The sequence below is a fragment of the Anas acuta genome, chromosome Z, assembly GCF_963932015.1.
Source record: "Anas acuta chromosome Z, bAnaAcu1.1, whole genome shotgun sequence".
Lineage (NCBI taxonomy): Eukaryota > Metazoa > Chordata > Aves > Anseriformes > Anatidae > Anas > Anas acuta.
Window position 1 is genome coordinate 25,839,575 of NC_089017.1, and position 15,480 is coordinate 25,855,054.

A 15,480-nucleotide genomic window follows, 5' to 3' on the forward strand; every position below is an offset into this window, starting at 1 on the left:
TTGTAAAGGAAAGCAGTATAAAAATAGTTTGGTCAGGGACGAAAACAAAGTTGATGATGGAAGTCCTGCATGAGATTTTAGGGTGGACATTGCACAGAAAGGCAGATTACAGGTTCATAACACTCCTCAGGGCTGTAAAACATAATGTTCCAAAGTGTCTACTCCCCTCTCTTGTTTGTCCTTTTCTCTTTGTAGGAAAACCTGAATAAAACTGAAACTTGGTATGGTACTTGTGTGCATTTCCTACTTGTCAAATTTCTTTTATTAAGAAGTATAAAAGTTAGAACTCTATAAATGCCTGCAAAGGCCTTTGGGACAGGTGGATACGACATGCATAATTTTAAGAAAATTATGATTCTACTGAAGATAACATGCAGTCTCTGGGTTCAACATATTATGCTTAAAATTATCAAGAACAGTTTATAGAAGAAATGCTATAATTTATTTTTGGTCTTAATTTTAAGAGTTAATAAAACAATGGAGTGTCCATAAGTACCTGTTGTGGAATCCTGGAATGTCACGTATGTTGAGATAGCACCTTCTCTTGAACACTCCTTACCTTCAGAAGAAGTGAGGAAGATGGAAAAGAGAAAAGTTTTGATTAAAGTAAAGTTGGCTTTCACACGTGGGATTTTTATTCTGGATTTTCTTTACTGCAAACTGTGGCACATTACATAACTTGTCACTTAAACATTCCTCTATTCTCTTGCAGTGCACATGCAGGAAAGACATGGTAACAATATCCATGGACATTTTTGTGAAGAAGTTTCAACCAGACAGATACCAGCTGTGGAAACAAGGCAAAGATTTATATATCATAGATCATACAAAACCTACTCCTGAATCAACACCTGAAGTAAAGATCTGGCAGCAAAGAAGAAAGAAAAAGAAGCTTCCCAAGAGGTATTTGTTTCTTTATCCTTCATTTAGTTGTTTTCAATCTGAAGTCAGTTTCCTTTTTGTTTCCTCAGTGCTCCTTTCTCCAAATTCTATTTTAATTAATTTACGTAAAGTGTTTTTTTTTTTTGCTTTGTTAAGGTGGATGTGGGGACAAGTAAAGTCTTTCAAAGTAACTAAGTGAAAAGTTCATTCGTAGCTTACAAGTTATATACATAGCTGAAGTGAATGAGTATGGAGATCATCAAAATGCATTCCAGTGTGGTGTTTAGAATCCTTCTTTAGTAAAGACTATTACCGAAAATTTTTCAATGGATGGTTGCCATTGTTTCTAGTTACTTCTGCAAACAAAAGACAGAAGAGACGTCTCCTCACAGTTGGGATGGAGATTAAATTGGAAAAACATGTCATGAAGCTATGGCAGAATCCCAACAGCTGTGTTTAGTCTCTAGCATCAGCCTTAGTCCTCACTGCCATCTAGCTCCATGGAGATATCACTGCTTATTTGGCAGACTCACAGTGTAGCAGCCAAAACCCTTTTGCATCTACCACAGGCCAACGAGAGATCAGAATTTGGCATAACGAGAGTCTAAATCCCAGTTATTTATGCTGACACCACTAACAAAAATAGGAGAATAAAGTTTCAGCTTGTCAGTTGAAGCTGTCAAATACTATTAAAGCAGTTTCATAGCAGGATATGTTTCCTTCATGCATGCATGATGTTTGGTTTTTTTTGTTTGTTTGTTTTTTTCTACATTGCACAAATTTTATTTGTGCACTATTGCTTTCATATTTTGATTTTACTTAACATGACCTTTATGGATTTTCTTTTTCATTATCTAACAAAAATCTACTCAGCTTCCAGCCTAGATTGTACTGTTTTATTGGTATCTAGTTTCTGGGGAGAGAGGCATGCTGGGTTAAAAATACTGTTAAGACCTCTTTCCTCCTTCAAATTGCTTTACAACATAATTACCTTTCTGTCTTGCTCTTAAACTGGGAATTCTTCATTTTCTTTGTGAATGAATGTGTTTCTTGAAGAAGACAGTAGGCTTGCATAAGAAGCAGTGTGGCCAGCAGGGCTAGGGAAGTGATTGTCCCCCTGTACTCGGCTCTGGTGAGGCCGCACCTCAAGTACTGTGTTCAGTTTTGGGCCCCTCACTACAAGAAGGACATGGAGGTGCTCAAGCGAGTCCAGAGAAGGGCAATGAAGCTGGTGAGGGGTCTGGAGAACAAGTCCTACGAGGAGCGGCTGAGGGAGCTGGGCTTGTTCAGCCTGGAGAAGAGGAAGCTCGGGGACAACCTTATCACGCTCTATAGATACCTTAAAGGAAGCTGTAGCAAGGTGGGGGTTGGTCTATTCTCCCATGTGCCTGGTGACAGGATGAGGGGGAACAGACTAAAGTTGTGCCAGGGGTTGGATATTAGGAAGAACGTCTTTACTGAGGGGGTTGTGAGGCTTTGGAATGGGCTGCCCAGGGAAGTGGTGGAGTCACCATCCCTGGAGGTCATTAAAAGACGCTTAGATGTAGAGATTAGTGATATGGTTTAGTGGAGGACTTGTTAGTGTTAGGTTAGAGGTTGGACTCGATGATCTTGAGGTCTCTTCCAACCTAGACAATTCTGTGATTCTGTGAAAATCAAACGCTAAGGAAGAGAATCAGTTCCAATTGTAGAGGAAAAACATAGTTGAAGACATTGGGTTTGTTCTGGGGTTTCTAATAATACATGTAATTTGTGGGATAGAATTGAGTTCTTGAAGACATCTGGTGAAGAAGCTGGAACAGCCAGTTTCTTAATGCATGGATAGTACTAACTGAAACAGAGAGTGAGAGAGAGAAATTTTATTGATTAGGTAATTTCACTTGTAGTAAATTTCACTGTACAGCATAACTGCAAGTTTACACTCCAATGCAGTTTTAACTAAAAGACTTAAACAATGTATTGAAAGTTTTAGCATGGGAACACATGGTGTGATTTCATGCACTGAGCTGAGCTAATAAACACAATTCCCATGCTTTTTAATTCTTCAGTTGGCTTTTATTCAGCCGTGGTAACAATGCATATTGTGAAGGGAGGATGAAATGTTTACTCAGCTTAATTTCTACTGTAATGTGTTGATTGGCAAGGGGGTTGGAACTAGGTGATCTATGAGGTCCCTTCCAACCCAAGCTATTCTATGATTCTATGATTGAAATTGTGATCATTTTGATTATGAGGATAATGCAAGTTCCAAAAGAGGGAAAACAGAAGAAATACCATGTATGGGAATTTTCATGAACATAGTGACATGCAGAGCTTAAGTTTGATGTTTGTGGCTGAAATACTTTGCTACAGTAGAACTGCATGTAAACAGTAATTAGGCTGGCTGTTGTGGATGGATGGCTATGTGTCATACTTGGGCAAATATTTTGGAATTACTGTTTTGTAGAAATACTATTTCTAATATTGCTTTGTAGAGATTGTGTTGAAATGTGTACATTAGATGACACATGATAAAAGGGAAGGGGTAACAAAATATTTTTTCTGGAGGTGTTTAGAGTCCAAGTTCCTGCTGTAGTTGGGAATTAATCACTACTGTGTCATCAGTTTTGGAACCTGATGTGTGATTTGTGGTTCACAAACTTGTGAAGGAGGGGAGGTCTTAGTTGGATATTAGGATAAATTTGTTGGATATTAGGATAAATTTGTTTACTTAAAGAGTTGTGTGGCATTGGAATAGATTGCCCAGGGAAATGGTTGAGTCTCCATCCCTGGAGGTCTTCAAGAAACGTGTAGATGTAGAACTTAGTAGCATGGTTTAGTGGTGGGCTTGTCAGTTCTAGGTTAAAGGTTGGGCTAGATGATCTCAGAGGTCTTTTCCAACCTGAACAAATCTATGATTCTATGAAGCAGGTAAACATCATCTTCTCCTGTATTACATAGTTGAATTTGAAACTGGACTCCAGTCTCGTGTTACCCTTAGCTTGAGCGCATAAATAACAAACCAGTTTCTCAAAGTGGCTGATATATCTCTTGCTTCAGCGTCTTTCTTCTGATTCTGAGGGTGCATAAACTCTATACTATTTCAACTTTTATTTTTAAAAAGCATTATCAAATGTATTGTTTGATACAGTAGCCATTCAAAATATTTGGTGACTAGAATTTTTTATTTATTCAGATGCTTGTTTATGTTAATATGTGTATAAAAATGTATATGGTATGTAAACAGACCACATTTTATAAGGGTATTCAGACTACAATTGTACTGGCATTAGTGTTTGGAAATATGACCTGGTTTTAGTGCATTTGAGAATGTTTTGTCTTCATTACTTTCATAAGGGTTAGTCTCTTTCATGTTCAAAAAAAAGAGTTAATCAAAAAGCTAGTCTGGATGCTGATTAAGTAATAGTTAAGGTTATTTTACAATTTAAGTTTTGTCATAGAATACTGATAAAAGGTTAGAAGGTCAAATTGAATCGTTAACCTATCCCATAATAAATTGTAAACACCATCTCAATACAAAAAGATGAAAAATTCTCTCTTTTTTTTTTCCTTCTGTCTTTAAGCAGGTGAAAGGGACATATATATATTGGTAGACATTTTATCTTATCCAAGACAGACATTTTACTCTGACAGCAGTATCTCTTATAACAGCTTACAGCGCAACAGATCTCGATCTAAAAAGCTTAAAACTCCAGAGGACAAGAGACTGTCTGCTGTGGCAACTGATGCAGAAATCATAGCGACTGAAGCAACTGCTGATGACTTCAAGGTCAATGAAAAACAAGAAGAAAAAGTGAGACGACTAAGTGCAGGAGTGCCTTCTGGGGAAGAAGAAAACAGTGGTAGAATGCAGCTGGATCAGGTGTTATTGGATAATGCCAAGGGTGCAGGTGAGATAAGGACTGATGGTTTTTCACATCTAAGTTGTAGGCTATTGATACTCTAATGTTATAAATTAGTGGACATTAAAGCAATGTACACCCCTAAGTAGCATACTAAAAATATGTACTTACAAAGTTATTCAGAGAAGATTGATTCAATAAGAGTGAATGACCAAATTAATATTCTGAACTGAGAGTAGTATCAGATAAATTGTTTTAGTTGAGTGTGCAAAGAGGATGATTCTTTTAAATTATACTTCTTCAATTGACTGACAGGCTATACAAAAAAAAAAGTGGTAAGTGATATGGAAACAACTCTTAATAATGCAAACATTATAGAGCATATATGCTTCCAATATGCTACATGTATTTTCATCAGTAATACTGCATATTAGAAGTGGTCATACTTGTGCAAAAAATGCTCTGAGACTGAAGAGTTGTAATTTTCCCTTGTTTTGTCTGATAATGTAAGTTACAAAGGCTTTTTCAAGTCAAGGATGCTTCTTTTTTTTTCCCCCACAATGATTTTATAATTTTGTGTTTGGTCTGTTCTGGAACTTATTTCTTCTGTTACCATTGAATTTCATTGTTCTTAAGGTATAGTTTCACATTCTTGTTCAGAAAGGGAAACTACAGTCTTAACTTCAGGTTTGGGAGCAGTCCCACAGATTTAAAATTTGGTTGTATATTTAGACACTCTTTCTGTGTTTTTGAATGGTATTAGTTTTGTTGGAGGTGGTAAAAACCAGGACTGAACCTCATAAAGATACCAAAGTGCTAATTCCAAACTGGAAGCTGAGAATTTCTTTCTTAAATTTAGGTGTTGCTGTATTTTAAAGCCCCCCCCCGCCCCCCTTTTTTTTTGAAGCTGTTCCTTTACAGCTTCCTCCAGCTTTATCAGAGGTTTGGAGTGTTCATGGCCACTGAGAAGCTAGTGTTATTTAGATACCTGACTTCATGTGCTCCTTGACAAGAGAAGGAAAAGCAGAGAAGAGTAGAGCACTGTCCTTCCCTTTGTGCTATCGAGGGGTGATGCCTAGACCTTTGTAGAGGAAAAGGCCTTTTTAGATATGACACTAGAAGCGCCAGGATTCACATAGGAGCCAGTGGTTTGTCCTGTGTCATCTCCATCTAGTACAGTCATTATGCTACATAAGGGCAGTAGTCTTCATACACAGAGGTTCTGTTTTGGTATCAGATGGGCTTTATATTACTAAATTTTATAAACACTTGACCTGACAAAGTCATTTTTCAGAAAGGCTCATTCATATAACCACTGTAAAGAAATGTACTTCAGAGACCATTTTCTGTAATGCCTTGGAAGGGCTGCTGAACTAGTATTCACTGTGATATGTGGCAATAGAGTTCTTTAAAAGCATGTTTTTTGGGTCAGCTCTCCAGCCTATTGTGTCTGGAAAACAGCCTAGAAAATATGGAAACGTGTTGAAACATCCACAGATAAAGAATTTCAACAAAATCCACAAATTCACCCTTCAGCATCACTGAAATATAGAATTATGGTAATTGCTGAACTCTAAATTTATGCTAATTGCCTTTCATTTTTAGACCAGCGCTGTTGTTTTCAGAATATTCTTGGTATCTATTTGAAATATATTTTCCTAATTATAAACCATTAGTTGATGTTTATTTTCATTTGCGAAACTGGCATAATAGGTATAAATAAAGTTCAATATACCAAGTTTTTATATATATATATATATTTGATTATATAAATATATATATATATATTTGATTATATATATATATATATATAAAAGGTTGGTATATTGAACTTTATTATCAAATATATATATATATATATATATATATATATATATATATTATATATATATAAATATATATATATATTTGATTATTTTTTTTTCCAACCAGTATAAAGTGCATGTGGGCTGTCAGACTAAACAAATATTGATTATTTTGAATGACTTAAAACTGTTGTAATTCAAACACAAAATACCCATTAAAAAATTAAAGCTGTATTTCACACTCCAAACTCAAAATTTTACATTGAATATATTCTGCAGTCAAACCTGTACTCCACTTTTTTGCATGTCCTTCTAACACCTACTTTTTTGTGTGTCTCCTTAATGAGGAGCTGTTTGTATTGTTTTGAAATGAAATACACTAATAGAAAGTGAGATTTATTAACAAATCATATTTTTGATCCACAGGAAGCATCCTTTCAGAATCATTTTCCAGTCCTGCTCCTACACTAGAGAAAACAAAAATCAAAGATGAAGATGGAGCAGATTCCAATGACTCTGTCATTACATCTGAAGATTCAGTGGCCTGTGTGCCCATTTCTGATAACTGTAGAAAAGAAGAGAGTTTGAAATCTCCATATCAGTCTGTGTCACCCGTACCATTCAATGGGTCGCAGGAACATACTTCTGAGGTGGAAAACCCAGGTAAAGAGGAAAATGCCTTTATAGAGGATGATGTGAGTGACCTAGAAAGCTGTGGAAGTATCTTGGAACATGGAGAAGTGCCTGTTGCAAAAAAGGATGAAGAAGATGGCATGGAAACATCCAGTGTATGTGAAGCAAATTTCCATCATTATATTAATATATTCCTGATTTAATGAAATGTGAACGAACATGTTTCTAGTCAGAACTGATATCCATATTAAAGCAGTTAAGAATATGCATGATTTTAATCTCGTGCTAATTTGAGCATGTTCTGAAGTATTCAGGCAACAGTGGGAATTCAGATCCAAAGCAGAATGTTTTTGGAGCTTACTTGTTGGCGTATTTTTCATCTGATTTTAGATTTCTACTAATCTCATTTTGTATCTGTGAATCTGATCTGTCAGTCACTACTCTCAAGCTATTCCCATGTTCACTGCCTGCCAGTATTAACACAGCTCCCAGCTTTAATTATTGCTACTGACCTGAAATACAAATTATACAGAAGCACGGAATGGTTTGAGTTGGAAGGGACCTCTAGAGGTCATCTGGTCCAACCCCCCTGCTCAAGCAGGGACACCTAGAGCAAATATTGCACAGGACCACGTCCAGATGGCTTTTGAGGATCTCCAGTGAGGGAGACTCCACAGCCTCTCTGGACAACCTGCTCCAGTGCTTTGACAGCCACACAGTAGAGAAGTGCTTCCTGATGTTTAGATGGAACCTCTTGTGGTCCTGTTTGTGCCCATTGCCTCTTGTCCTGGCACAGGGCACCACAGAAAACAGCATGGTTCCATCCTCTTTACACCCTCCCTTCAGGTATTTATACACATTGATAAGGTTTGCCCTGAGCCTCCTCTTCTCCAGGCTGAACAGCTCCAGTTCCACCAGCCTTTCCTCATATGAGAGGTGCTCTAGTCCCTTGATCATTGTGGTGGCCTGCTGCTGGAGTCTCTGATATGTCCAGGTCTCTCTTGTGCTAGGGGCCCAGAACTGGACACAGAACTCCATTTGAAGCCTCGTCAATGTCGAGAAGAGTGGAAGGATCACCTGTCTCAACCTGCTGGTGATACTGTGCCTGATGCAGCTGAGAATACCTTTAGCTTTCTTAGCAGCAAGGGCACACTGCTGGCTCATGTTCAGCTTGGTGTCCACCAGGAGTCCCATGTGGTTTTACGCCAAGCTGCTTTCCAGCTGGGTGGCCCCCAGCATGTGCTGGCGCCTGGGGTTGTTCCTCCCCAGGTGCAGGACTCTGCACTTCTCCTTGTTGGACTTCATGAGATTCTTAGCCCACCTCTCCAGCCTTTTGAGGTCCCTCTGAGTGTCTGCACGGCCCTCTGATGAGTCAGCCACTCCCCGTAAGTTTTATGTCAACTGCAATTAGAGACGAGTGCTGTATTTGGTATCATGTACCTATTTTTCAAAAAACGTTTATTTTCTTGACCCTTTCTTATGTGAAAGTATACTTTTCTATGCATTTCTATACATGAAAATATCTGGCAAAAGGGCTGGAGGCATGTCCTATGAGTTGTCAAGTCTGCAGAAAAGGAGGCTGAAAGCTGACCCCATTGCTCTCTACAAGTGTCTGAGGAGAAGTGAGCTGGAGGTGCTGGTCTCTTCTCCCTGGTCACTAATGACAGGATGTGTGGGAATGGCACAAAGCTATGCTGGGGGAGGGTCAGACTGGATATTAGGAAACATTTCTGTACTGTGAGGGTGGTCAAACATTGAAACAGCCTTCCTGACAGTTGGTGGATGCCCCGAGCCTGTCAGCATTCAAGAAGTGTTTGTACGATGCACTCAATAATATGCTTTAATTTTTAATTAGCCCTGAGAGGTCAGGCAGTTGGACTTGCTGATCTTTGTAGGAGGAACTTCCAGATGAACTAAAATCTTCTATTCTTTCTATTCTGTTCTATTCTACTGCTGTTACTCTGCTCTGAAGGGTGGGCAGCTTTGATTTTAGGAAGCAGATTGAAAAATGAAAAGCTGTAGTGGTAGTCACAGAAGCTAAGTTTGGCAAATTCCCAGTTTGGTAGAGAGAGAGCAGGCAGTCTATACCACCAGATTGCCAGACTTGATGGGAAATAGATTTTGGAGGTGTAAGTAAAATCATACTGACCATTTCACAGGCACAAAGTGTGCACTAATGATTTTTTTTTTCTATTTTGGGAGTTTTAATGAATGTGTGTTGGAGATTCTATTAATCTCTTTCAGTGCCTCTCAGCAATTTATGTATCACGTATCACATAAGAGGCTTCAGCTATTCTCCATTATAATTGCTTGCTCTTTCATGTGTTTTTGTTATAACTTCTTGCAAGTGTGTTGCACAAATGCAGTTAAAGAGGTAGAAGAGGTAGATCTTTCCCTTTTTAATTTGTTGGTAACTTCTAGATCATAAACCTGTATGATGCTTTGACCTCATCTTCTTCCCTCTGGTTATCATAGTAAATACTATCTCATTTTGTAATTTCCTTCATACTTAACAGAAGTAATTTTCAACCCTCACAGCATTCAAGGGGCACATGTGTAACTTGTTGGGTTGCTTTCTAGGTACTGAGGAACAAAGTTAGGTGGTCCATAGAAATCATGTGAGACTGTTCTCAACTTTTTGTCAGTACACTTGTGCTTCCTCTACTCCTGAATCTCCAGTTGTGACCAGCAACTGATTTACTTTGTGATATCCCTCATGGCACCCAAATCTGGAATTGGGAATTCTGCACTTCTGGGGATTGCAGCATTGGCTTTAGTTCTTGAAGCTTGTCTAACTTCAAGCTGAAAGTACATAAGAGTGTTTGAGGGAGAAGTTTCCTTATATCCCAGTGTGCTAATCCTATGTCAGGAGTCTTAGTTTCTTGTCTGAACTCCAGATTATTATTTTTTTTTAATTTCCAGGATATAGCATTTCCTCAGGTATTTTGTGTTCTGTGACATGAAGTTAATGCATTCTGGGCACATTTACCAAAACACAGCTACATTATATTTCTAGCTCTCCAGAACTGTTCTTTCTCTTAAACATCACCTGAGCAAAACAGGATTTATGCTCTGTAAGTTTGGATGGACTGTGGAAACCTACACCTCAAATAGTTTATGTGTGCAAAAGATTACTTTTTCTTAGTTAGAGATTGTATTTTGCATTAGAGACAAATATTTTATTGTTACACTAAAGGTACTTTGGGTACCCTGGTCATACATGCAAAACTGATATCTGTGCTCATTTGTAGGAGACTAGATTTGTTCATCAAAATTAACTGCAGAAGTCCATGCTAAATTAGTTGTGATTTTCCTTTTCAGTCAGCAGAAGCTGAAAGCAAGAAAATATCTAAAAGTTGGCGGCATCCACTAAATAAACCCCCAGCTAGATCTCCAATGACTTTGGTTAAACAGCAAGCAACTAGTGATGAAGGTGAGTGTACTGTTTAGTATTTTTTTCTGGTAGTCTTTTCCTGTGCATAGGCCATATATAGGCATTTTCAAAAACAACGGGAAATATAAACTGTGTAGGGTTATTGCATATAAAGCATTCAGTGTGGGCTCTGAATCCACATCATATACTTCTGTACTGTTTTCACATGAATTCTTCTAAGAACAGTGGATCTATCATTGCAAAAAACTCTGAACAATAGGTCGTTTAAGATGGATGTGTTCACAAATCAAATCTTCCTTGTTAGAACTAAGAGCAACTGTGTTTAAGAGCAGGCTTTTCATTGAGTAAACGTAGCTAAAAATGACACAAAAGTCTTTTGAATACAGACCTTAGGTGTAAATCGTAATCCCCCTTGCTGCTTTAAGTCTACTTTTTCCTGGTCTTTTTAATAGAAGTTGGATATTTTACAGTCAGTCTTTTAAGTTACTGTAGTTCTCATTCAAAAAAAAAAATAAAAAGCTACTGACTTCTGGGCATAGACAATGTCTTGATTTCCAGGTTTTTGCTTAGGTTCATACTGAAATAATGAACCTCTGTAATTCTGTCATTTTGATAAATCAATTTTTCCCTGTCATTTTAAAAGTCATTGAAAAGATTATTTTGACCATAGCCCTTCTACATTTCTCCTATCTCTAGATATGGTTCTAACTATATCTAATGAGTAGTTTGCAAGAGATTACAAATAAGGTTTATGGTTTCACAAATGTAAGAAGAGGTGGAAGAGTAATGGCTCGGTTTTTAGATATTGTGGAAAAGACCTTTTGAGTATTAGAAAGAAACAAAAGGCCTCATACCAATTTCTCTGGATGAACAATCCTTTAGATATTTTATTAGAGCAGTTTTGTGTTCTCTTCTAAGAGCCAGAAAACAACTGGAAACAGAGTAAAGTCTTGCCTGGGAGTGTGTAAGACTGAGTTTCTGATGTGGCATTAGATATTTACAGTATATATATTTTCACTGTAATGCTGAGTAGTGACCACAAAATTCCACTGTTTAACTGTTTAATTCCATAAATTAGAAGCCTGATGTTAGGCAATAATTTAGTTTATGCTTCTCTGTGTTGTCACTATAAATTGCAGTTATGCATGGTATTATATACTATATGATAACTTCGGGAACTTCAAGGGATGGAATGAAGTAGGAATTAAGAAGCAAGTCCATAAGTAATGACAATAAACAACATTAATATAGTAAACAGAGTTCTGTACACAATAAATGTGTGAATAATTCTACAGCCATTAAATTTAGTGCTCTGGAACTAGATACCATAGGGATCCAAAAAGTTTGAATAATACTCAGAACTTCTCAGATGCTCTTTATTTGGGAACATACATGAGTGCTTTAACATCAGAGAGCCTCCATCTTGTTTGGACAGGCTACAAAAGCTAAAAAGTTTACCAAAGTAGGGATTTGCTTTTCTGAAGTAAACAAAAAGAGAAACTTTGCTTTACCCTGCATGCACATATACAGCCAGCCAAACTGGATGAATAAAGCTACTTTATTCTGTCGGACAGGACTTGTGAAGTTTATTGAACTGTGCATCAAAATGGAAATCAAATATACACCTTGTTCATATTGCCTCAATGTTTTAGTTCTCTAATTCACATATTTTTTTCCAGTACTGTACACCAGAATCTCTTTAGTTAGCAGAACTGTAGATTGGTTGTCATGCTCCTGTTACCATTTTGATACTCTGTAGTACAGAATGGACCTAATATTGCATCAGAGGCTACAGGTCTGATTCCAGCATCGTTGTATGCTTCAGTGTTTACCTGTGCTTTGTACCTGTATTTTGTTTAGTGCTCTCATTTTATACTTTAAGAGGTATAGGAGTCTTGCTGGGTTTCTCTTCTCAATTATGGGTCACTGTTTTCATACAGCTGCAAATAGATTTTCATCACTTCTAAGAAAGAGAGCATGTCTATTAACTGATTCTTCTTCTTGTAACAAAATAATATAGTTAGCATCAGTTCAAGCATTGTTGAGCTCGGTGCTGTAATTTTAGCTGGTTCCTTGTCAATACATCTCTGTCCTTGTTCCAGGCCTAAAGTCATTCATTTGCTTCTTCTTTATCAGTAGTTTGAGAAAGCCATAATCTCTCTCTCTTTTTTTTTTTTTTAATCTAAAGCTCAGTTTTGCAAGACAGGATACTTCAATTAGCTGTTAAGCATCTTTCTGAAAATTAGAGACAGTGTAGGCCCATGATCTGTATCATATATGGATATGTTTGGATACCTTGAGGGCTAGACAGAGCATATTTCATAAAGTATTATGGTAATTTGCACAAAAAGGATGATACTAATATTAAGATTCATCTAGTAAAGTAATTAAATATCTAAATATGTGGTAGTTTGTAGTGAAATTTCTCTTTTTTAATTAGAGATTAGAGTGCTTTTGCTGCTGTTGCTTTTTTAACATTAGCTATGTTAGATGTTATAGGCTAAAATTGACACTTAAGCATGAATTGTCTGTGATATAATTCGGCCAGATGATGATGAGATTACACTAGTTTATTAATCTCAATAATTTGTTTGGCCTCCTGATACCTTAATTTTATGTGAAAGTAGCAGCATCCCAACAGGAAGTCATATACAATTATATTCTTTCCAGTCTTTCCTCTTTACATGATGATTGTCATTCTAGTAGATAAGGATATATTTTTGGTAGGAAGGAAAAAGCTGTCTTAGAATCATTTAAATTACCTATTAAGCACCCGTCTGCTTATTGACTGAAGGAAGTAATTAAGAGTTTTATTGGACGTGACAGTTACTGGTATTTTCTGGCTGGTACTGGAGCCTGATATTATTTTCATGCATCTGCTTCTCTCTGTGCTCTAATTTATCAGCATGCTTTTGTGAGAACACCAGAAGAGAGACAATAGATTTTGGTGAATAAAATGTTTACATCCAAGACAGAGATTGAAGAACCGCTGGGAGAGACTGGCAAACTGACGCCTCATTAGCTTTCCTGGCGCATGCTGACGTGCGAGTTAGAGATCTGTCGCTAGATGGATGCCAGTCAAAGGAGATTTTTCTGATTGTGTTCCCTAATGTTTGTTGTTGGATATCAGGGGAGTAATCAGTATCAATGTACTAATGATTATGTTCCCCTTTATGAACGTGCTTCATCCGTATTCTGGAGTTTACCAGAAATGTAGTTCAGCATGTATACTTAACTCAGTTCTCGTTCTCTGTGGTTTCTGGACAGAAATGATGCCAGTAAGGGCTGATACTGCAGTCTCTTGGAACCGCAAATGTTGATTTAATCTGTTCTATTCTTCTACAAGGAGGGATATGTGCATTGATACACTGATTTATATTTTAGTTTATCTGGGTTCAATCAATTCATAAATGCAAACAAAATGGAGGAAGGAGAAGAAGAAATGAGCTAGTGCTGTTACAGAAAATTAAAAAATTAGAGCTTTACAGTTCATCTGCAAATCATGTCACTTTAGTTGGATAGTCTGTTTGTAGCCATTTCTAATACAGATAATTTATATTCAAATTAATATATTTGAAGTCCTTCACATGCTAGGCTTCTAATAGGAAGTTTCTGCAAATAGAGGTGATCAGAGACTGTTAATATGAAGGCAGCATTCTTTGAAACTGTCAGCCATTTGCTATCATACTTAACAGCGTGCTTAAATCTTCACCAAGACTTTCTGGATTTTCTATTAATACAGAGTCCTTTGCCAGATTTTTATTATTATTATTTTTTTGTACAGGATTACTTTGACATTAAATTTAGTATTTTCTTGTTATCACTGCATATGCTTCTTTATGTGCATGTTTCCTTGTGATCTGAATGTTTCTTTGACAGAGGAAGGATTGGGTTAATTGTTTCTTTGTGGTCTATTGCTGTCATATTTTTTTTAAATCTTTTTTTTTTTTTCCCCTTGAAGTCTCTCCCTATGTATATCTGATGTCTGACTATCCCTTATTATGATTTGTGTGTTTTTTTGTGTGTGCGTGTGGAATTAATTCCTAAAGGTTTGAACAATGAGAAATACAGGGGACTGGGGAATCGGTCCCAGAAATTATAGCTCAGGCTGCCAGTTTAGAAAAATAAGTGCAGCAGTACAGTGTGAGTTGTATGTCACAGTCAAAATATTAATATCTTTTACGTAATGAACCTTGGTTTTATCATCAATGCTGGTATATTAGCTTGTGGTAATATTATTCTTCTGTATGTAATGCAGTTATATTTCTGCTCACTTAAGCAGTAAAAAAGCAAATTCAGCAGAAGGAGCAAGTATACCGACTTTGGATGCACACTGATTGGTCCCAGGGATTACTTTCCAGCAATATTTGGGCATGCAACATTAGAAACTGTTTTTAGATTCAAGCTGGCTAAAATTTTGCATTGCCATAAATGATATAATAACAGTCTATAGATTTATTTCAGTGTGGGTTTCTTTGCATACAGCCTTTAGTATTTTAAGTATGAATCAGAAGTTCAAAGCCATTTTGCTTTCCTTACTTTGTAAGATAATAAAGAGAGAAAGCTATTGTGAATAGTAGCTTGGTCGAGTTTAGTTTATTGGTAAAAATGGCTAGTTTTAAAGCTGTAGTTTTCCTTCTGCTATAGCAAGAAATAAAATTCATTCACTTTTAATGTTCACTGTCAGCATCCTATGAGATATCCCTCAGCTGAAATGAGTAGTCAAGTTATATAAGGCATGTTCACTAATGTCATAGGTAGGTTAAACATGCTGAAAAAGGGCAAAATTACACTCATAGATGTAAAATATTTCATTTGCTTTGGAGCTTAGAATAGCAGACTTTACTTGAAGATTCTTACTTAAAACAAAAATGTTAACTCTTTTTCTGATGTTACTTCAGAGGTAGAGGGGAAATTGCTAACT

General features: G+C 36.9%; 1 protein-coding gene across 6 annotated transcripts in view; it reads left to right on the top strand.

The window, feature by feature from the left end:
- The window catches only part of KDM4C (lysine demethylase 4C), a 268,004-nt gene that overhangs the window by 135,904 nt on the left and 116,620 nt on the right, over nt 1-15,480 (top strand). For all 6 annotated transcript variants that reach the window (XM_068666441.1, XM_068666442.1, XM_068666443.1 and 3 more), the window contains 4 exons: nt 713-903; nt 4,534-4,772; nt 6,956-7,317; nt 10,484-10,595. In XM_068666441.1, the coding sequence (XP_068522542.1) occupies nt 713-903; nt 4,534-4,772; nt 6,956-7,317; nt 10,484-10,595 (904 nt within the window). The remainder of the gene's footprint in view (nt 1-712; nt 904-4,533; nt 4,773-6,955; nt 7,318-10,483; nt 10,596-15,480) is intronic.